This window comes from Symsagittifera roscoffensis, chromosome 3, assembly GCF_963678635.1.
Source record: "Symsagittifera roscoffensis chromosome 3, txSymRosc1.1, whole genome shotgun sequence".
In the NCBI taxonomy this organism is placed as follows: domain Eukaryota; kingdom Metazoa; phylum Xenacoelomorpha; order Acoela; family Convolutidae; genus Symsagittifera; species Symsagittifera roscoffensis.
The window spans coordinates 5,173,353-5,197,968 of record NC_087064.1 but is presented as its reverse complement, the minus strand read 5'-3'; the positions used below and the strand labels follow the sequence as shown (position 1 = coordinate 5,197,968).

Below are 24,616 nucleotides of genomic sequence, written 5' to 3'. Positions count from 1 at the left end.
TATTGAACTTTCTGTGTTTCTATACAAATTAAAACTATACAATTGCCATCAACGTCATCTGTCCATTACTCTTTTAATTTTTTGTAGTAGTTCAACCTTAAAATCTGATAAATGTCCATTTCAGACATTGAAAACGCTTTTGATAAAAATTTATGATATTATAAAAATTTTACAAAATTTAATCTGTGTCGGCTTCTGTCATACGACCATGAAACTTAATGGTAAGTTTATAGGTAGTCGTAGATCGTCGTAGATCTTCTGGTCGCACCAGATGAGTTTAGTTTTTAGGTCCAACTCATAGAGTAATTTCGGGTAGGGTACACCGTCTGTTCGTCACGCTATCTTATTTTCGGCCGGATAGATTCGTGCAACTTCTTAGTCTAATACCGATCCTAATCTTACTTTTATTAGAGTATGCTGGCTTATTGCGATTGCTAAAATTCTCTTGGAGAGGCAACTAAATTCTAAGTTAAATTCAAATCTCTATGGTGCTGAAATTACAAGTAATTTCAGCAATTACAAATAATTGGGTTGTTAGTTAGATGGATCATGATTGGTTAATATTAAATATTTTATAGTGCTAAAATATCTAATTTATGACCAATAATAAAATGTAGTTTAGATCAGGTTCCAATTGGCTTAGCTCTTCTTTGGTTATGGTGCTAATTCTATACAAAGTATACTATAGGGGAACAATAGTTTCAAATTCATAAGAATTAGTTTTTAGTAAAACTATCCTGTGCATGTTTCTAGGTTTTTAACAAAATGGAAATAACAATTTCTTTTCTGCAACGCAGGATTGATCAGTTTCTTGAGGCCATCGACCTTTTGACTGGTCTTTTTGTTTTTAGTTCTGTTGTTTTTAGTTCTGTTGGTATAAAGAAATAAAAAAGAAAATACATAAAAAAGCATGAACGCATTTGCACTTATATTTGGTGGTAAATTTTTCATCGCCTTTCTCGGCTCAAAAACATCACTAAACTGATGTATTTATTTCAATCTTTTCACCAACGAACGCTTTTTTGTTCAGTTCAAATGTTATACGACAGTCGCGTATGACAGAACTTCCTAGAAGACTCGAGTTTGACCAGGTCAATTCAAGCTCTTAAAAGAAACGTGAACATAAATTAGAAACGGTGCTAGTGCAAACATCCTATAGGTCAGACATCCGTAAGTGCAAACATCCGAACTTACATACAAGTTATCTAATAATATGACTTCGTAATCTCTAAATTCAGAAATTGTTCAGTTACCTGGCTTCCGTTTTAGAAAACATTTGTGCTCTACTAAATTGAGCTCAGCACTAAATTCCTGTGAACTTTGAGCGGATCTAGGATTTTCTCGAGGGGGTGTGGGGGGAGGGCGGATGTTCAAAAATGTTTCAAAAATTTTGACTATCTGTTTTAAAGCCGACGAAATTGATTTTCCGAGCGCTCTGAGAACACTGTAAAGACCCTATTTTGACAAATAGGATGTCATAAAAACTACCGTTTGAGAGCTTAGTTGTCGCTTAATTTTAATATTTTTCATAACCTAACTAATTTCATTAATTTATCTGAGATTCTTACGTTTAGTAGTTTCACTTTAGCGTTAGAATAGTTTATCAAATTAAAACAAATTAAAAGAATTAAACTTCAATGCAGGGCTGGCTAGGATCAGTGAATCAGCCTCAAAGTCGGGTGCGGATTTAGGTTTTCCTCGAGGGGGGCGGATTTTGAATAAAAGTTTTAAATTATTTGTCGATATTTTTTTAGGTCAATCAAATAGATTTTGTGACCGCTCCCAAATCACTAAAAAAACCATTATTTGAGCAAATTCTCTGCGCCGCAAGCAATTTTTTGAGAAAACCGGCCAAAAACAGCAGTTGTAGGCACTTTTTGAAAATTCTGACCAAAGATTTGCGTTGTTTTTGACGCGCTCTTTCTCAAAATTATTATATATTTGCCTTTAAAAGATATTTAGTATACCCCCTAATTGCCCCCCCCCCCCTGCACCCCCTACATCCGCTAGAAAATAAACTTTGAAGTCTTTTTGCCACTGAAATTAGCAAAGAACAAATTGAATTAATTCTTATCAGCTTCATCTATCATCAATTAATCTGGAGGGGGGGGGGGGGGTTGGCAGGGAGGACTATTTTGGCAGCTGGAGGCGTGAGAGTTTCCGATTATCTTGAAAAATTTTTAGAAATACATTTTCAAGATAATCGGAAAATATCGCGGCTCCAGTTCACAAAATAGTCCCTGCCACCCATTCGCCAGATTAATTGATTGCACCAAACAACAATTGATTTTTGGGGGTTGCGATTAATTAATATTTTGACCATCCCTACTCCATAACACAACATTGTTTTTTTTCATCGGTAGATTTTTGGATCATTTTCAACGCGTCGTCTTACACCAGACGACTGGATTTTAACAAGATCATTTGCACTTGGAAGACTGATTTTGTTCACTTTGAATAAAAGTCACAAAATCACCTCAAACAATATCATAGAGGTCTTGTTCAAAAAAAAGTTTTGAGACAAGAAAAAACTTGACATCACATTTCACACATCTTAATATCGCGTGTTTGATGCATGAACGAACTTGTTGATTACTGCAGAATTTTAAATTTTCTACAAATGAAAATAATTGTTGCAGTACTATTAATGGCCTGTGAAGCTACGGCATACATATATGGTAAAAGCTTGAACAAATTGAGAAAAAAACTTGATTTGATTGGGTTAAAGCAAAAAGGTGAGATGGCGTGATGATGTGATTTTGCGTGTAGCATATATGGCTCAAATTGTACAAAAAAACTATTGCTCAATTTGGTCATTTTGAAAACTTCGTTGACAGGAACTAGTGTGAGAGCAATTAAACAACTTAGCTCAATTTAACTAAAATAGTTAGTCTTTGTTAAGTCAGTGACAAAGTTGAATAGAGAAACGAAACTGAAAATGAGTTCCAACAAAGATCCAGAGAAGTCAGCCCCTGTCGATGATGGTGGAACCGAGACCTCACCAGATGTCGGTAAGGAGGAACTGGAACGCCGACAGGCTCCTTGGTGGGTAATTGTGCGAGTCATAATTGTGCTGGGACTTCTGTACGCCTTCATTTGCTCACTGGACCTCATGGGCAGCGCCTTCAAACTACTCGGAGGAAAGGAAGCAGGAGAAGTCTTCAGTCAGGATCACGTGATCAGCAACCCAGTGGCTGGTCTGGTTATTGGAGTTTTAGTGACAGTGCTTCTTCAATCATCATCCACTAGCACCTCGATCATCGTGACGATGGTAGCTGCAGATCTCTTGACCGTCAATCAGGCGGTTCCCATCGTCATGGGGGCTAACATCGGCACTTCGGTGACAAGCACTATTGTCGCAATTGGGCAGATACAAGACAAGACAATGTACGAGAGGGCCTTTGCGGCGGCTACTATGCATGACATGTTCAACCTGCTCTGTGTGGCGATCATGCTGCCGCTAGAATGGATCACTGGATTCCTGACGAAACTGTCGAAAGAAATAGTCGGCGTGATGAACGTGACTCCAAACGAGGACGCGGAAGTCGAGTTGCTGTCGCGAATCACCGACCCTCTCATGGACAGAGTTGTTTTAGTCAACAAAACTTTTATCAAGGAAATCTCCAAGGATAAAGACGTTGGAAGTGACGAGCGGGTTCTTAAGATTTATGCCCAGGACTGGAAAAAGTGGGTCAAGGCCGTCAACGCCAGTGGAAACTTGACAGAGTTACCCTCCGACCGACAGCACTGCGAAGCTTTGTTCTGTGACTGGGAACATTCTGACAAAGCTGCGGGTGGACTTCTACTTACAATTGCTCTTGTCGTAATGTTCATCTGCCTTTTCTTCATCGTCAAGGTGCTGAACTCCATCTTCAGCGGTCACATCGCAAAAATTGTGAACAAATTTGTGAACAAAGGGTTCCCGGGCAAGTTCCAGAAACTTGACTTTCTGATAGGATATTTTGCTATTCTGGTGGGATGCGGGATGACAATTTTAGTGCAAAGCAGTTCCATTTTCACCTCAACTCTCACCCCTCTCGTTGGTCTGAACATAATTGGAATTGAACGAGCGTTTCCCATGGTTCTGGGATCCAACATCGGAACAACAGTCACCGGTCTGCTGGCGGCGCTGGCGAGTGACAAAAACTTTGAGCAGGCACTTCAGATCAGCATGTGCCACCTGCTGTTTAATATAATCGGAATCTTAATCTGGTATCCGATTCCGGTGATGCGCAGGATACCTTTAGGATGTGCCAGACATCTCGGAAAGACTACCCGAAAATACAAGTGGTTTGCTGTCGTGTACATTTTCATTGTATTTGTTATGTTCCCCGGAATCGTTTTTGCACTTTCTTTGGCTGGCGAGGTGTACGTCGCCGTTTTTTGCTGCTTGCTGATCTTGTTTGGATTAGTTATCACAGCGATGAAGCTTCTACAACGCTATGCTCCATCGGTGCTTCCCAATAAGCTGAAGAACTTTAAGTTTTTGCCAAAAGGTCTGCGATCACTGGAGCCGTACCATAACGCAGGAATCACCTTTCTGAACCTTTGCCGACCAAAATCAAGGAAAATCTCCCAACGCTGCGGACTCGAAGATAATATTTCAGACAAAGTATTGGTGAATCTGGAAAAAGAAAAGATTATTGAGAGCAAATTAAGCAAGGGCGCAGCTGTTTTGACAGGAGTAAAAAAGAAAAACAACGATGAAGTAATAGTTCAAGCTGAAGAGGTGAATCCGGCGTCAGCCAATTTGGGCTATGACCAGAACGAATGAACTGAACCGTAATCAGAAAAGTTGGCCCATAGAAATCAAACAAAAGAAACTAATCTAAATTATTTAGCAGAGCCACAACTCAAAAACCTAACAAATTTATTTCTAACAATATGTCTGAAGTCATGTTAATAAACGTTGAAACGGATCGGTCCCATGTTTTAAGTGAACACTAATCGCAGTATGATTTTTTAAGTGAACACTAATCCCTGAAAACCCTATTGCGACTTCTATTTCGCTCCTCCCTCAAAAGCCGCGAACTTGGGCGCCAAAAGCGCCTTCAGAAAAACTTTTGGGGTTAGTCAGCCAAAAGGAGATATCTCAAAATTGTACAAAGGGGGACCCTTTGGTTAGGAATGAGGTCGAATCCCTGAGGATGTCGTCCACGTTCCTTCGACCTAAATCCAATGGTGCCTTTACACTACTCGTTACAATTTCAATACAAAACTATTACATCATGCATTCTACATTGAAACCTAAATTGAGCCATTTTTTGTTCATAAATACTACTGCAGGAGCGGATCTAGGAATTCCTCGAGGGAGCGGATTTTAAAAAACTTTCGAAAGTTTTGTTGACCGTTTTTTTAGGTCGACCAAATTGATTTTTCGAAATACCGGAATAAAATGAAGACCATTTTTGACCAAACAATTTGCGTCGCAGGCAAATATTGAAAAAACAGGTCAAAAAAGCCGCTTTTTAAGCGATTTTTGGAAAATTTCGACCAAAATAACCCGTCGTTTTGGCACGCTCTTCGGAATACTTAAAAAACAACGCGCTTTTAGAAAAATTTACGTTCAGTCAGCCAAAATGGGTATCTCAAATTAGTACGAAGGGTAGGTAGGTGGTCGAATCCCTGAGGTTGGCGTCCGCATCCCCTTCCGCCCCGCTCTATCCGCTGGTGCCTTTACACTACCCTTCAAAATTTCAACTCAAGGGTATTTACTACATGCAATCTTCTCAGTGAAACTTAATTTGAGTTTTTGCTTATAAATACTACTGCAAGGATGGGTTTAGGATTTTCTCGAGAGGGTGGATTTACAAAAATTTCAAAACTTTTGACAACCATTTTTTTTGGGTCGACCAAATTGATTTTCCGAACGATACTGGATTACTATAAAGGCTTTGTTATGAGCCAAAAATTTTGCGTCTCAGACAACTTTTGAAAAAAAAAACAGGTTGAAAAGGCCACTTTTGGGCACTTTTTGGAAAATGTGGACCAAAACATCCCGTTTTTTTTGGCGCGCGCTCCTCCCTCAAAATAAGAGTATTTTGGCGCTGAAGGCGCCTTTGGAAACATTTTAGGCTCAGTCAGGCAAAACTGGATATCTCAAAACAGTACACAGGGGACCCTTTGGGTCGGCAGGGGGTCGAACCATGAGGAAGGCGTCCGAGAAACACCCCGGCCCTCCGCCCCCTTATTTTTGCTGGTGCCTGTACACTACTCGTCACAATTTCAACTCAAGGGATTTTATTGAACGCAATACACTCTGTGAAATTTAAATTTAGCTTTTTTTTCTGTTTATAAATACTACTGCATGAGCGGATCTAAGATTTTCTCGAGTGGTCGGATTTGGAATTTTTTTTCGAATCCTCTATCAATCTTCTGGAAAAAGTGGGTCAAGGCCGTCAACGCCAGTGGAAACTTGACAGAGTTACCCTCCGACCGACAGCACTGCGAAGCTTTGTTCTGTGACTGGGAACATTCTGACAAAGCTGCGGGTGGACTTCTACTTACAATTGCTCTTGTCGTAATGTTCATCTGCCTTTTCTTCATCGTCAAGGTGCTGAACTCCATCTTCAGCGGTCACATCGCAAAAATTGTGAACAAATTTGTGAACAAAGGGTTCCCGGGCAAGTTCCAGAAACTTGACTTTCTGATAGGATATTTTGCTATTCTGGTGGGATGCGGGATGACAATTTTAGTGCAAAGCAGTTCCATTTTCACCTCAACTCTCACCCCTCTCGTTGGTCTGAACATAATTGGAATTGAACGAGCGTTTCCCATGGTTCTGGGATCCAACATCGGAACAACAGTCACCGGTCTGCTGGCGGCGCTGGCGAGTGACAAAAACTTTGAGCAGGCACTTCAGATCAGCATGTGCCACCTGCTGTTTAATATAATCGGAAAGTTTTTGCTTATAAATACTACTGCAAGGATGGGTTTAGGATTTTCTCGAGAGGGTGGATTTACAAAAATTTCAAAACTTTTGACAACCATTTTTTTTGGGTCGACCAAATTGATTTTCCGAACGATACTGGATTACTATAAAGGCTTTGTTATGAGCCAAAAATTTTGCGTCTCAGACAACTTTTGAAAAAAAAAACAGGTTGAAAAGGCCACTTTTGGGCACTTTTTGGAAAATGTGGACCAAAACATCCCGTTTTTTTTGGCGCGCGCTCCTCCCTCAAAATAAGAGTATTTTGGCGCTGAAGGCGCCTTTGGAAACATTTTAGGCTCAGTCAGGCAAAACTGGATATCTCAAAACAGTACACAGGGGACCCTTTGGGTCGGCAGGGGGTCGAACCATGAGGAAGGCGTCCGAGAAACACCCCGGCCCTCCGCCCCCTTATTTTTGCTGGTGCCTGTACACTACTCGTCACAATTTCAACTCAAGGGATTTTATTGAACGCAATACACTCTGTGAAATTTAAATTTAGTTTTTTTTTTCTGTTTATAAATACTACTGCATGAGCGGATCTAAGATTTTCTCGAGTGGTCGGATTTGGAATTTTTTTTCGAATCCTCTATCAATCTTCTTTGCGTCACCCAACATAGTTTTTCAAACGCTGGCGGAACCCTATTAGGCTCTTATTTTGACCACAAATTTTGCGTCGCAGAGAAAATTTTGAAGAGACAGTTCACAAAAGCCGCTTTTGGGCTCTTTTTGGAAAATTTTAAGGAACAAATTGCGTTTTTTTCGGCGCGCGCTTTTCCTTTAAAATTAGAAAGCTTTGGCGCCTTTAGAGAAGTTTTAGGGTTAGTCAACGAAAAACGGATACCTCAAGTAGTACAAAGTGGGGACCCTGTGGGCGACAGGAGCTCGAGTCTCCGAGGGTGAGGCGTTTTCGAAACCCCCGGCCCCCGTGCCCCCCTAAATCCGCTAGTGTTTTACTCTTCCCTTCAAAATTTCAACACAAGGGTTTTTACTACATGCAATTTTCTCAGTGAAACCTAAATTGAGCTATTTGTTGTTTTTAAATACTACTGCATGAGCGGATCTAGGACTTTTTCGAGGGGGCAGATTTCTAAATTTTTGTCATTCTTTTTTTGGGTCAACGAAATTGATTTCGCGAACGTTCCCGGAACATAATAAAGTTTTGATCAAAAGATCTCGTTTGCTAGGCGCGCCACTCCTCCCTCAAAGTTAGAGTTTCTTGGTGCCAACGACATCTTTAGATAAACTTATATCTCAAAATAGTACAATGGAGGGACCCTTAGGGTCGTGGCAGGCAGGGGGTCGAATCCCTAAGAGAAACGTCCGCATACCCCCCCCCCCGCCCCCGGCAAATCCGCTGGTGCCCTTACACTACTCTTAGCAATTTTCGTACAAGTGTTTTGGCTAAATCAACCTTCTCAGTGAAGCCTAATTTGAGCTAAACTTTCTGCTTAAAAAAACTACAAGTGTTATCGACCTTTTTTGAACGCTCCCGGAATACTATAAAGACCTTATTTTGGCCATAAGTTTTGCGTTGCAGGCAATTTAAAAAAAAACAGGTAAAAAAGCCGCTTTTGGGCGCTTTTTTAGAAAAAATTGACAAAAAAGTGCGTGTTTTTGGCGCGCTCCCCTTCAAAATTAGTAAATAATGGCGCCAAAAGCGCCTTTAGAAAAAATTTAGGGTTGTTCGGCCTAAATTGGCTGTCATAAAATAATACCCCCCCCCCCCCTCTAAATCCACCCCTGTACTACTTCATTAATTTAGAGCACAGCCGATTTGCTGAGCGACTTCAGTACCGTCCAAGTAAGTTTCATATGCTAAAATAGTGATTTGCAATCAGCAAACTAATCCTGCACTGAGACTCACTCTTTAAAATGTTCACGTTTTCTGAATCATATTTTAATGACCAAGTCTCGTGAAAACAGACCACGAGAGTAACTTAATGTCAATTAAAACACTTCAAATTTGAATTGTTTTAATCAATAAACCACGGCATTGTTCAGATGGTTTTTACAAAAAAATTCGAATAAAAATGCATGAATTTTCCAGCGTTTAAAGGATTTCTAACCGATTGCTCTCTTGTTTTCATAAAAATTCTGTGTGAAAAAACTTGAATTTTCTAGTTGAAAAAAATTAAGTCGGTTGCTATCATGCCTAAAGTATTCGTCAAAACTTATATGACATGTTCAGTGTTTTATTGTTCCGACTTTCGATTGGAAAGTAACGGAATATTTGTGCTCGGGGTGGGTTTTTTTTTTCTTCAGACAAATTTCGACTTTTTAACTAGCCAATTTTGACGAAATTTTTTTTTATCATTCGAAAGTTATTGTTGTTCTGAGCTCAAATTTGAAAAGATATTTCACCTGTGATCCTTTTTTGTAAAGTTACGGGGGTTTAAAGATTGCCATTTTGGTCAATTTGGGACAATTAACGCGCGATACACTTCGCGCTATTAACGCGTAAGCGGAGAGTTAATCCGTCCTAGAAATCGTTCCAAATTGGTTAAAGGAAGCTTATTTGCCATAATTGATTTGTTACAAGGAACGAAATCTCTCTTTTTGTACTTTATATGGCGCGTGGGGTGATGATTTTCATAATAAATTTCAAATTTTGGAAAAAACAAATTTCATTTTATTTCATTTCATTGAATTTTTTAATGTTATTACCGCTCCATAAACCTTAAAAGGCAGTCGGAACATTCAGGGCTTTGCCCTGATACGAGCAGTCTTGTATATTTTATGGTCGATTGCTTAGGAGTTACCCGCACCGAGCACACATGGATCATAATCGATTATATTGGCATAATATGGTCAGTATATAAAAAATTGGTGCATATACAAAACAGTCCCATACGAAACATTTCCATACAAAACAGTCCGAAACGTCAAAAAAAGGTTCTAAAAACAGTCCCATACAAAACAGTCCAAAACCAGTTGAATTTCTTGTCCTTGATCTTTTGGCGCCGACAGAATTGATCTACGCTTTGAAAACTCAAACAGGGGCAATTAAAGATCAAAGAGCCAAAGTTGGAACAATAATTTGGATGAAAATCAAAGTACTCATGGTATAAAGGTTAAAGCGTTAGTCTCAAACTCTAGAGATCAAAGGATCGAATTTTCCAATTTTACGAAAAAAGTTGAAATTCGGGTAAACATGATAGCGGATATATCTAGGGTACAACAAAGGGTTCATCTTGCTGATTAGCAGAATAACTAGGTAAATGAACTGCTGTTTCTCGGTTCACGTCACGTTGGGCTGCGAAAATAGTCTGCCGCGGTGTTACATCGGATACTGCTGCTCGATCTTTAAGTGTTTTTCTGAACATAGGTTTTTCGATGTCAGCTGGATCGGGGAAGTGGCAGTGATCGTTAACGATCTCAACGGAAAACCTCTTTTGTATGCACACGGCCATTGCAACTTCTTTGTGCGCAGCGCCAGAAAAGGGAGTTGTCTGCGAGTGTTCTGTGTTTAATATAAGCATACCCTTCAAAAATCTCTAACTCAGAATTTTTGTTTGTAAGTATGATTTCCATCGATAGATAGTGAATTTTGTTTCTATTGAGTGTTGTCAAGTGTTTGCAAATGAAACAGATTGAACAACCTGTCTCTTTTTGCTTGGATTAAAAAAAGAGTCCATTTTCTTAAATTGCGTTAACTTTAATGTTTCGAATATTATTGATTTTTTTGAGTGGCCGCTGCTGTTATCTAGGTTGTTCTAATTTTCTACTATACTACCTATTGTTATCCGGATTAGTTGGAATCAAAATGTGTTTAATATGAGATAAATTTACTTATCAGCTTCTAGAACAATTATCACTTCGATCAATGGGTCTGTTTTTTGGAATATTTTTCGGACTATTTTTGGGACTGTTTTGCATGGGACTGTTTTTTTGTACTTTGCTATGTTTTTTTTCGGAATATTTTGTATTGGACTGTTTTGTAAGGGACTGTTTTGTACAGACACAAAAAAATTACAACATATTTGAATTGGTGATCTGAATTTTTTATCTTTAATGAATTATAATTGGTTATTTTTGTCTCGGGAATCCATTATAATCAATTATAATCCATAGGCACTCAGTGCGGGTACCAGATTTTCTTAGTTGCTTACAAACTGTCAGGTTTTGTAAATTCTAGATAGATGTAATTTTCAGGTGTTTCAAAGGTTTTATATTCGGTTACCTACGCGTTTTCATGAATTTTTGTTGTATCAGGGAATAATCGGCACTCATAGTGCTCCAATGGCCAGCTCCGCGGATCTTTCATTGTCTGAAAAAACGTGAGAGAGCATAGAACACGGACGAACAAGAGAGTATTGCTGAAAAAGAGGCAGTGTAAGTGATTTGAAGAAAAAAAAGTGCTGCAGATTTGAAGCAAAAGAAACTTCAGAGCGAACAATATTATAACTAAAAAAGAAGTCACTTTGATTATTTTAGTTTTTGTCTAAATACAAAATATCATCTCCACCAAGGAACGCAAATCAAATTTGAATTACGGCAACCCATTACAGAGTCTACCATCAATAATGCTTTTGTCTTCGGAAAGTATACAATAACTCTCATTTTTTTGAACAATACAATCGCAATATACAAACAATTTTTCTAGAAAACGAGCTCTCTTGTATTCTTGGCGTTAAAAAATTTTCCACAACGTTAATTTAGTTTAAAAAAAGGCTGCTCCTACATCTAAACAGAAGCAAAAACTACTTCAAATTTTGTTATTACACTTGCGAGAGAAAAAGTCTTGGAATCGGGAACTAGACTTCTGTTAGTTCAAAATGTGTTTAATATGAGATAAATGACTTACAATGTCCGAATTTTTTTACAAGCAAAGTTTAAGTTTTTGTGTGCAAACAATTAAAGAGCTCATATTCGTATACCTCGGTCAATGCATAATTATTTAAAACTTTTAATTCACAAAATCAGCATCTTTGAAATTTTTACCAAAATCTAAAAGTTCGCTATTTCTGTTACTTTGTTTGCGTAAGTCATCAATTTCAGGTCAATTTCAATGTGCTGTACCTGCAAGACTGTTAAGCTTTGGAGCACTAGCTTTGAGTAACCAGCTACTTTGTCACTTCTGTATGGCTACAAACACAACCCATTTTTTTTGTGTTTTCGTAAGCGCAAAATGATTTATGTAAAGAAACAAATATTTTCCGAGCAATTTTTTTTACAAGCAAAGTTTAAGTTTTTGTGTGCATAACGTAGTCCTGGATACACAAAAATTGGATGAATTTTTGAGTTTGCTAGATGATTTTTTTGCAAAAACAATCAAAGAGCTCATATTCGTATGCCTCGGTCAATGCATAAATATTTTAAGCTTTTAATTCACAAAAATCAGCATCTTTGAAATTTTTACCAAATTTTATTCAATGTATATTATAATAATAGTCGAATTAAAGCTAATCTTATCGTGTTTTGAAGTTTGCCCCAAAAACTCTTGCCATTGACTTATTATGTATCAAAAAACTAATTGAAAGTCCTTCATTACACAAATTACACGTTTTGAACGAATTCAAAGAATTGTCCCAAATTTTGGGAGACTTTATGTTTGTTGATAATTGTAAGCCTCATTAAGGCTTTGTGATGTTTTGCATGTTTGGCAATTGAAAATTTATTGGATAAAAACTATTGGATAAAAACTATTGGATAAATATTTTTTCTCACTGAAGTGTATATTTAGAGCTTTAATATCTGAGGAAAAGTCAGACAAAACATACAATTTAATCAAAATTGACATTGACACCAATTATCAAATGATTTTCCAGTATATGTTTAAGAAGTTCCAGATAAATTTTCTTAATTACTGCTTTCATCAAGATATAGGTAAAATTTGTCTCATTTTAACTAAAATTACAAACAAGAATGTATATTTACTTGAAAACATTATCATTATTTATCGATTTTCTGATTTCATTGGTTGTTTTCATTTTTTTTGCCTTAATTTGAGGTTTTGATTGGCTACATGAAATTACTTAAAACTAAATAGACACTAAATAAGGAAGAAACATTATATGGTGAATGTTATTTCAAAATAAATTAAAATTGGTACAACTATTCGAGTTTTTTCAAGTTTCTTTGCTTATTTCAGTTTCTATCAAATGCGTTTTCAATGTCTGAAATGGACATTTATCAGATCTTAAGGTTGAACTACTACAAAAAAAATGAAAGAGTGGTGGAGAAATGACGTTGATGGAGATTGTATTAGTTTTAATTTGTATAGAAACACAGAAAGTACAATAGTTTTGTTACAAAGATGGAGAGGATATTTCAGAAAAAGAAGAGTACTGCCAGAATTATCAATAATGTTTTTATCTCGAAAAATTAAGTCAGATTCAGTGGTCTATCAGTAAAAAACAAAACAAAGGAAGAGCCTATAAAACAAAAATTGGAGTTAAAGAACATCATTTCGATTACTGTTTTGAATTTGATACAAATACAAAATCTAGATTTGTCAGAAGATCTTTTAATCGGTTCTCCAAAGTTAAAAGACTTCCGGTTGTTTATATTACAATATATCGAAAAGAAAAAGATAAAATTGTACTTTTAAGTAATTTTTTTTCACTGGTTAGAAATAGAACAAATCGGAAAACTTTGATCGAAATTTCAAAATTTAATTGAGTATCGAAAAAATAATATAAACCAGACAAGTAATCTCAATTATCTCATTAAGGTATCAAATTTTATGTCTTAGTTGTCTTAGACAAATTCAATATAATTGATTGATTAGGAACTTTCATAAACATAGTTTGGTTCTGATGTACAAAGTTTTTTTAAAATCGGTGAAAAGTTCATTCTGATTGGTTGTTACCACAAATACTAACTGTGAAAGTATCCTCAGTAACTACAAACGCTATCAAAACTGTTGAAAAATTCATGAGAAGTAGAGCTCAATTCTGATTGGTTGACATTAAAATTGTTGAAATTTCCATGGCTAATGAAGCTCAATTTTGATTGGTTGACCTTGAATTTGTCGAAAGGTCCATGACTATCGAAGCTCGATTCTGATTGGTTGATATCAGAAAAGATAAAATTAATGCTCGATTCTGATTGGTTAAAAGCAAAACTTTTGAAAATTCCCTGGTTAGATTGGATGATTTTTATATCAGCTGGGCTAAATAGCATATCGATTCTGATTTTATTTCACAAGAAAAACAATTGGTTAATAGGTTTGCTGTTTTTATTCAATTTTATTCTTTTTTTGAGGCTATTCAACTCTTCTTATCTAAAAACTTGGTACATTTTAAATCTCCCATTTAAGTAAAAATGCACAAAATACGCTAATGAATAGTTAAGTAATTGCCAAAAGTTGTAAAACTTGGATAATTGTAAAGCATCGACTAAATGAAAGGTTTTTTGTAGTTACTATTTTAAAGTTTTTCTTGTTTAGTGCTTGTAAAAGTTTTCATAGAGTAGAGCGTTTTTAAGCAGAAAATGCTATTTGACTTATTAAGAATTATGCTTTTCCTGTATTTTTTTAAGATGATTTCAGAAGAGAAATCGACAAATGATCTGGAAAAAATGAAAAGATGAATGTTTTTGCTAAACTTTGAAAACTTCAAGATAATGATATGCATCATTCTCAAGTAAAATTTTACTCTAAAATAGAAGTTCAGATTTTAAACATGATTATACAGCTATGAGATTGAGAAAATCTTTTAAAGATTTTTAGCAAAGGATTTATGGTACTAATTCTGCTTCGGATTGTTGAATGTTCGTTGAAACGATTCATTTCTCAATCTAAAATTCAGTTTTCAAGTAAACATTTGTTCAAATCGGATTCATTTGGTAGATAGTAGATCAAGCAGAAACTGAGAAAATGCTAAAATGAGATAGAAAGTCAATTTACTCATTAGAAATTTCGAGATAATTTCACTTAAATTCAGCTTATGAAGTATATCTTGAGAAAAAATCTAACATAAAAATTCTCAAAGGTTTATATTTATGCGTAATTCATTAGGAAATCTTTTATCATTGATATATTAGAAACTTTTTCTGAAAAATTAAATATTTTGAGGATAATTTTGTAAAGTAAACCCAATCAGACAACTTTTGGAAGACGATACAAGCATAAATCAAATTTTGCTTTCAAGATCAGAAATTCATTATTTTTACTATAGCGTTTTTTGCTTATTCAAAATATTAAAACTAAACAAATGATCCAATTTGCAACTTAATTTCTTTTGCTTTATCAATTTTTAGAGACGCGCTCTTAAAAGTTATTAGATTTTGTAGAAGTTAGGAGCTAGGTTCTTTTGCGTTTTTCCGGAGGTTTTCAGATTATACCTAATAGAGTTGCTCTTAATTTTTGATTTATTCTTAAATTGTGAAAAATACACCTTTTTATTCTCATTGTTTACATATTTTTTGAATGCTTTATTTAGCAGCAATTCTTTCTCACTAGGATACTTTTGAGAAAACTTCCATCATAAATTTATAATTAAAAGCGATTTAATAACAATTTTGCAAGAAAAGCGATAGTTATTGATCCCAAAATTTGTCGTTTTGCCTACATAGTTTACCATAGCAACTGAACAAGAGACCTTGAAGAAGACGTTTACAATTTTTATCGTAATTATCAGACGGTATCAGTTCTAATTTCATCTCTGCCGGCGAATTGTTTGTTCAATTGTTACTATTTTCCTCCTAAATTCTCCAGTTTTGACTAAATTTTCTGGTAAAGTGTGTTCAATCGCGAAAACATGTAATAAGCAGAAAGCAAAAATAACTTTAAAACGTAGAAACATTCTACGGAAAATTATGAAAATTATGTTGCAGAAGCAACAGAGAGATAATCATCAGTAATGAAGATTTTTTTTTTGACTTTGAGCAAAATCGAATAAATTTTTCAGAAAAAATCATCCCATTTTAGTCAATTTTGGCAGTTAACTGTTATCTTTGTATCAATGATCTGAAATTTGTAATTATTAACGTGGAAAAAAACTCACAAATTGTAGTTTTTGTACAAATTTGGGTAATTCAATGAGAAAAAATGAGGAGGAGTTGAATCATGGAATTTGATCTAGAAATTTCATGGAAAATTGCTCTTAGAATTCATTTGAATTGAGATTTCTATTGAAAATCTCCCTGAACTGGACGAAAAAAAAACTGTTATTAATCAAAGTAGACGAATCAAAATGGAAAACTTTGGGTAAATTTGGTTAATTTTTACTTTATTTCCTCGAAAATTACGATCATATTCACTGTTTTCCGGAAGTTTCAATATTGATTCTGCTCTTATGAGCTTTTTTTTGTTGTTTAGAGCATTTTCATAACCCTTTTTTTAGCTCAACTTATGGTAACTTTATCGTATTTCAATATTTTGAGAAAAAAATGTGAAAAGTTCATTTTTTTTTCAAAATTTTGTATCGTTGTCTCAACATGATGCCAATTAAATTACAGTCTGAGCTCAATTTTAAAATTTTTACTTTATACGTAAAACTATGTTTAAAAAAATATCAGAAGCAACAATACAACAGCCAAAATTATCAGATTTCTTTATTCTTTTTTCCAAAAACTTGAAATGTTTGAATTTTATTTCAAATGGTTGAAATTTTTGAGATTTTTAACTTTTTTCGAAGTTTCAGTAGGTTTCAGAATTGTTTCAACAAGACAGAAAGTAAGGTTATCTAACAAATTCTAGTATATATATTATATTAATAGTCGAATCATAGCTAATCTTATTGTGTTTTGAAGTTTTTTTGAAAAGTTTTCAATATTTTCGATAAAAATTCTAAGTTTTTACCCCAAAAACTGTTACCATTGACTTATCTTGTATCAAAAAACTAATTGAAAGTCCCTCATTACACAACTTACACGTATTGAACGAATTCAAAGAACTGTCCCTAATTTTGGGAGACTTTATGTTTGTTGATAATTGTAAACCTCAGTAAGGCTTTGTGATGTTTTGCATGTTTGGTAATTGAAAATTTATTGGTTAAGAAGTATTTTGTCTCACTGAAGTGTTTATTTAGAGCTACTATATCTAAATAAAAGTCAGACAAACTTGCAATTTAATCAAAATTGACATTGACATCAAAATTGAAATTGATTTTTGGAGTTTAAATGGTTGTTTTAAATTTTTGTTTGCCTTAATTTGAGGTTTTGATTGGCTACATGAATTTCCTTAAAACTAATTAGATTCTAATTAAGGGAAAAAAATTATTTTATGGAGATTGCTATTGCAAAATAACTTAAAATTGGTACAACCATTCGAGTTTTTTCAAGTTTCTCTGCTTATTTTGGTAAAAAACATGTTTCTATCAGAAGCGTTTTCAATGTCTGAAATGAACATTTATCAAATTTTAAGTTTGAACTACTACAAAAAATTAAAAGAGCGATAGACAGATGACGTTGATGGAAATTGTATTAGTTTTAATTTGTATAGAAACACAGAAAGTTCAATAGTTTTGTTAAAAAGATGCAGAGGAGATTTCAGAAAAGAAGAGTACTGCCAGATTTAACAACAATAGTTTTTATCTAGAAGAGTTAAGTCAGATTCAGTGGACCATCACTAATAAACAAAACAATCGAAGAGCCTATGAAACAAAATTTGGAGATAAATAACATCATTTCAATTTCTGTTTTGAATTTGATACAAATACAAAATTTAGATTTGTCAGAAAATCTTTTAATCGGTTCTCCAAATTTAAAAGACTTCCGGTTGTTTATATTACAATATATCAATAAGGAAGTGATAAAAATGTATATTTTAGTAGTTTTTCCACTGGTTAGAAATAAAACAAATCGAAAAAATTTTGATCGAAATTTCAAAATTTGAATTGAGTATCGAAAAAACAATATAAACCAGACAAGTAATCTCATTTATCTCACTAATATATCAAATGTTATATCTTAGTTATGTTAGAAAAATTCAGTAAAATTAATTGATTAGGAAGTTTTGTTACATAGTTTGGTTCTGATCTACAAAGATTCTTTAAAGTCTGTGAGAAGTTCATTCTGATTGGTTATTACCACAAATACTAACTGTGAATGTATCCTCAATAACTACAAACGATATCAAAAATTTTGAAAAATTCATGAGAAGTAGAGCTCAATTCTGATTGGTTGACGTTAAATTTGTCAAAAAATTTATAACGAATGAAGCTCAATTCCAATTGGTTGACATTATATTTGTTGAAAAGTACATGACTATTGAAGCTCGATTCTGATTGGTTGATATCAGAAAAGATAAAAATTTCCCTATAATTAATGCTCGATTCTGATTGGTTGATAGCAAAACTTTTGAAAACTCCCCGGTTAGATTTTATGATTTTTTTTTCAGCTGGGCTAAATAGCATATCCAATCTGATTTTATTTCACGTTAAAAACAATTGGTTAATAAGTTTGCTGTTTTTATTCACTTTTATTCATTTTTGAGGCTATTCAACTCTTCTTATCTAAAAACTTGGTCTAATTTAAATCTCCCATTTAATCTTTTTCTACTTATTGAGATGCCGTCACTGAATAGAAACGATAGAGTTGCATGTCTTGAATGTGGCAGAGAATACACTCGCTTACACGCATCAAGACATTGTAGATTTTGTGGTGTTTTGAAGTGTTCTAACTGTAACTTTTATACTTATAGCAAGGACGAACTCACTAATCATTTCAAGAAGAAGCATTGTCAATATAATGTTAAATTATGTGCTCAGCAGTCTCCAAACACACTTCAAGAGAAGGTAAAATTTATAATTTTGATTAAAAACAGAAAAACAGAAATCGAAAGGTGTTTTATAGTTTTTATTTTAAAGTTTTCCTTGTTTAGTCCTTGTAAAAGTGTTCATAGAATAGAGCGTTTTTAAGCAGATAATGGGGTTTGAATTATTAAAAACTATGCTTTTCTAATGTTTTTTTTTGATGATGAAGCTTGCAGAGACTTTGTTGCGATGAATTTGTAGTAAAAAAGCATAATATACGCTATTGAATAGTTAAGTATTTGCTTAAAACTTGTAAAACTTGGATATTTGTAAAACATCGACTAATTGAAAAGTATTTTGTAGTTACTATTTTGAAGTTTTCCTTGTTTAGTGCTTGTAAAAATGTTCATAGAATAGAGCGTTTTTAAGCAGATAATGGGGTTTGTCTTATTAAAAATTATGCTTTTCTAATGTTTATTTTTGATGATGAAGCTTGCGGAGACTTTGTTGCGATGAATTTGTAGTAAAAAAAAAACATAATATACGCTAATGAATAGTTAAGTATTTGCTTAAAACTTGTAAAACTTGGATATTTGTAAAACATCGACTAATTGAAAAGTTTTTGTAGTTACTAATTAAAAGTTTTCCTTGTTTAGTCCTTGTAAAATTGTTCATAGAATAGAGCGGTTTTAAGCAGATAATGGGGTTTGACTTGTTAAGATTTATGTTTTTCTATTGTTTTTCTTTTTGATGATTTCAGAAAAGACTTTGATAAATGACCTGGAAAAAACGAAAAAATGTATGTTTTTGCTACACTTTGAAAACTTCAAGATAATGATATACTTTCTCAACTAAAAATTTACACTAAAATAGAAATTCAGATTTTAAACATGAATATACAGTTATGAGGTTGAGAAAATCATTTAAAGACTCTTAGCAAAGGATTTATGGTACTAATTTTGCTTCGAATTTTTTGAATGTTTGTTGAAACGATACATTTTTCCATCTAATATTCAGTTTTCAAGTATAAATTTGTTCAAATTGGATTCATTTGGTAGATTTTAGATGAAACAGAAACTGAGAAAATGCTAAAAATGAGATAGAAAGTGATTTTATTCATTAGGAGTTTCGAGATAATTTGACTTATATTTAGCTTATAATGTATCTTTTGAGAAAAAACCAACATAAAATTTCTCAAAGGTTTATAGTTATGCGTAATTCATTAGAAAAATTTGTTATCATTTGATAATTTAGGTAGTTTGTTTGAAAAATTCGATATTTTGAGGATAGTTTTTGTAAAACTAAACCCAATCCGACATCTTTTGGAAGATGATAGATGAAGCATATATCAAAAACTTGCTTTCAAGATCTACAGTTCATTATTTTCACGATAGAGGTTTTTGCTTATCATAAATCGGAAAATTATACAATTGTTCCAGTTTGCAACTTGATTTCCTTTGCTTAATCAATTTTTTTAGACGCGGTCTTTTAGAAGTTTTTAGATTTCGTAGATGTTATGAACTAGGTTCTCTTGCGTATTTCCGGAGGTTTTCAGATTATAACTAATAGAGCTGCTCTTAATTTGCTCTTAAATCGTAAAAACACACCTTTATATTCTCATTTTTTACATAAATTTTTGCATGCTTCAACTAGCACCAATTTTTTCTCACTTGGATATTTTTGAGAACACTTTCGTCATAAAAGCAATTTAATAACTATTTTGCAAGAAAAATGATAGTTATTGATCCCAAAAGTTATATTTTTGCTTAAATAGTTTACGGTAGCAACTGAACAAGGGAACCTTGAGGAAGACATTTACAATTTTTAGCAAAATAATCAGACAGTATCAGTTCTAATTTCATCTGTGCCAGCAAATTGTTCGTTCAATTGATACTATTTTCCTCCTAAATTCTCCAGTTTTGACTAAATTTTCTTGTAAATTGTGTTCAATAGCGAAATTATAAATTAAGCAGAAAGCAAGAATAACCCTAAAACATAGAAAAATTCTACAGAAATTCATGAAAGTTATGTTGCAGAAGCAACAGAGAGATAATCATCAGTTATGAAGAAGTTTTTGTTGAATTTGAGCCAATATCGAATACACTTTTAAGAAAAATTTATCCCATTTTTGGTCAATTTTAGCAGTAAATTGTTCATTTTTTATCACTTATCTGAAATTTGTAATTAAAAACTTGAAAAATTTCTCACAAGTTGTAATTTTTGTACAAATTTGGGTAATTCAATGAGAAAAAAACGACGAGGGGTTGAATCATGCAGTTTGATCTAGAAATTTTTTCGATAAAAATTCCAAGTTTTTACCCAAAAAATCTTACCATTGACTTACCATATATCAAAAAACTAATTAAAAGTCCTTCATTACACAATCTACTCGTAATTAATTTTTTATATTTACAAATTAGTTAACACGCACCAACATTTTTGCGAAAAAGCTAGACGTTTCCACTCAAAAACCAAAAAAATTACGTTTTTCTTACCATTATCTTACCATCACACAAACCATAAAACCTTACCGTTGGTATTTCCTATCTTAATACATTGTAAACTTTATACCCAATCTTAACTACAGCCTCAACATCTACTACTCACCAGATCTTTGCGTACACTGAAGTGTCGTAATCATCACTGTTCTAGGTTGACCTGATGGAAGCTGTGCAACTTCTCAAAATTGATTGCCTAATATCGCGACAACTTTCGAAGATATTGGTGGAATATTTGTGCTCGGGTATTTTTTTCTCCTGACAAATTTCTACTTTTTATTTCGCTTTTTTTGTTGCAAGTTGTAATTATAATTCAAAAGCTATTGTTGTCTTGAGCTAAAATTTGGAAAAAAAGTTTTCAACTGTGATTAATTTTTATCAAAAAGTATCCAAAAGTTTCATCAGTACGAATTCCTCGATTCCTTCGGGACAATTAATGCGCGATATATTTTTTGTTTTAATGTATCGTAACTACGCCCATTTCAGTTTAATTTTATATATTTCAAGCCCTGCCGCCCAAATCTATGAGCTTTTTTGTTGTCCGAGAGCAGAAATTTTTTTTCTGTACAAAATTCCAAAGCCAATAAATCTGCGCTCAGAGCGTTTTGAAAGGCCGACCAGAAGGAATATATTTTTTAAAATCATGTGCACTGATAGCTAATGATTTTCAGACTGCTTGTGTCAGGGCAAAGCCTTGAGAATTCCAAATGCCTCTTAAGGTCTGTAATATTGTGAAAAAATTATCTATAATAAACAAAACAATTTTTTACTTTAGATTTTTTTTTTGAATAAAATGAAGCACTGAATTTTCTGAGCTGGCCGAAAAAACGCTACTTTTTTGCCAAAAAATTCCCAAAATTTCCAGACAATTTGCTGGGCTGGCCGAAACAACGCTACTTTTTTTCAAAAAAACTTCCGCAGAAAATCTACCAAAAACAAAAAGCTGAAATTTTCAAAGTAATGAAATTTGCTATTGTGATCATATAGATTGCCTCAGGTGAAATTGATTGCATCATGTCAATCAATTTATCCGAAATCAACTTTCCTCAGGATCGAACTGAAAGGATTCGCTGCCTGCGCAATGCGTTAAGAGGAAAATGGAAACACGAACCAATTTGGTCAATTTGACAAGACTTCAACCCTCAAAACTTTATTGCAACTGTAACAAATATGAAATGATTTCTTTTTAATTTGAAATTTTTGTGAAAATCATCCCCCCACATGCCATGTAAAGTACAAAGTTATAGATTTCACTCCTAATAACGAATCAATTATGGCAAATAAGCTTCAACCATTTTGGAACGATTTCTAAGACGGATTAAATCTCCGCTAACGCGTTAATAGTGCGACATGTTGACCGCTCGACTAGCATAATAGTTTGAAAAATGAAACTGTACCGACCAGCATAATTTCATAGCATTATTTCTCAGAAATACAAAACACTAGTCAAATTGGAAGATGCAGTTCTGCGAAAATGAAAATTGAGAATTTGAGAAATTAAGCAAACAAGTCGAATTTTCGGCCTATCGGAATGGGGCGGAGATCCTTTAGTAAGGACAATAAAGGAATTGTTAAATAGATCCAAAAATTCACATGTTTTTAGTTATTCCTTTATTTTAGGGGTGCATATATTGTGGGTAATGGTTTTAGTTTTGACTAATTGAATTCTGTTTTTTAGATTTTTATGCAAGTTGATACGAATTTCAATTTTGAAATTTTTATGCTAGTCGTTCTTTATGCTAGTCGATACACCATCGCGCGACATATATTGCGCGTTAATTGTCCCGAATTGGCTAAAATGCCAAGTTTTAAACCCCCATAACTTACAGAAAAATAATCACAGGTGGAAATCTTTTCAAATATAAGCTCAGGACAACGATACCTTTTGATTGATATAAAAAAATTGGTAAAAAATTGTTAGTTAAAAAGTCGAAATTTGTCTGAAGAAAAAAAGCCACCCGAACACAAATATTCCATTGCTTTCCTTACAAAAGTCGGTACAATATCATTTTATTATCATTAGTTTATCTCAGAAATCGTGTTATAAATATAAAGCTGTGCGCAACAAGGTTTTCACAGGAAACTTCATTTTGCAAGACTTTTTCGACGGAAATTTTCGACCCTCGAAATGCGTGGTTGGCTGTTAAGATGTCTGGGACCGCAATCGGAATTTCGGGAGAAATCAAGCGAATAAGTTTGATTGGTAAACCTAACAGATATTACAAAAGTGTGCCCTTAAAAGTCTTCTGAAATTTCCGGACGCTATGTATTTTGGATCAAACTTGAAATCATTCAAGTCTCACTGGAGAATTATTAAAATCAACAGATTTTACCCCTTTCTAGCGTAAGATATGTTAGTTAATCCTACTAGAGCTAGAGCTAGCCATATTGTACAAATTGCACAAAAGATTGCCAGATTTTGACATCCTCGATTATTTTTTAGAAAAAAAATTCAAAGAAATTTATGAAAGAACTAATTGGAAATATTTCGACCAGTTTTTATCACAAATGACGGACGTTTTTTTTAAAAAAATTTTTACGCGACAATCTCTATCATTCACACTTGATGGCCTAAGGTAATATGTTTGCTTCCTCAGGGCATGATATCACGGTAAAACCATTCAATATCGAAGATGCTTGCATGATGTTAACTCATGGTGCTCTTATATAAATTCATCGCTAAATTTGGGGAGAAACAAGTATAAATTTGCCCCCTCCCTCCCATCTATGGAATTTGATATACTGTCCGTCAAATGGAAGGGATTCCACTTCGGTATTGATTTACGACGTCTATTTTAAGCCGAACTCAATTTTCTCTCAAAGCCGAACTACTCGAAAATCATAATATAAGTTCAGTCTCAATTTTATTTATTTGCGGTTTGATTGATGTTTTTTTTAGTTCAGTTCCTTGCCTTTGTTAAAAAGAAGGCAAACTCCGCTATCGAACAGCAAAAGCAATATAATCATAGAAAACGTAATCGATTTCTAGTTTCGAAAGTGGAATTTTGTTTTCAGACTTGCTTCAAAAAAATTTCATTGTTCCAGTTTTCTCAAATTGGGTTCATTTTATCCAAAAAAAGCCATTCAAAAATTGATCTAGAAATTCAAAGAGTTTTAGGGGTGTCTGTTTCACTTTGATCTTGGAAAGTTGCATCAACTCTTTTCCAGATTTCTGTTGGATATGTTCACTGATGACTTCCGCTCTGTAAATGCTGATTTTTGGGACTATTGACTGCTTTTCCAACAACGTTATTAAAAAAAATTCAAAAAACATGCAGCTACAAAACAATTATTGTATACAATTTTGACATTTGACTTCATATGTAGTCGATATTCAGTTTTAAGTCAACTTCTGAGTTTTTTTTTCTGTCTGAGAGCTTAGCAAATTTTCTAGTTCTTTTTTCAAAGTATAGCTTAGAACCTCAGCCTTTCAGCAAATACTGTCAAGTTCACAGTTCTGAAAATTTTTTATTGTTTTTGGGACTGAGAACAAATGTCTGACACCCTCAGAATGAATGGCCCAACACGACTCGAAAACAAGTTTTTAT

General features: G+C 33.9%; 2 protein-coding genes across 6 annotated transcripts in view; one reads left to right on the top strand and one right to left on the bottom strand.

The window, feature by feature from the left end:
• Positions 1–18,273, bottom strand: part of LOC134842989 (cilia- and flagella-associated protein 70-like) — a 135,483-nt gene extending 117,210 nt beyond the window's left edge. For all 5 annotated transcript variants that reach the window (XM_063859563.1, XM_063859560.1, XM_063859564.1 and 2 more), the window contains exon 1: positions 18,269–18,273. The gene's annotated coding sequence lies outside the window, so the exon portion shown is untranslated. The remainder of the gene's footprint in view (positions 1–18,268) is intronic.
• LOC134841535 (sodium-dependent phosphate transport protein 2A-like) lies at positions 2,939–4,774 on the top strand. Its single transcript, XM_063857565.1, has one exon. It carries the CDS (start codon positions 2,939–2,941, stop codon positions 4,772–4,774), a length of 1,836 nt encoding a protein of 611 aa, XP_063713635.1.
• Positions 18,274–24,616: the final 6,343 nt, after the last annotated feature.

What these genes read in the sequence shown, in the direction of transcription:
- LOC134841535 (XM_063857565.1), top strand. Translation starts at nt 2,939, where the DNA reads ATGAGTTCCAACAAAGATCCAGAGAAGTCAGCCCCTGTCGATGATGGT.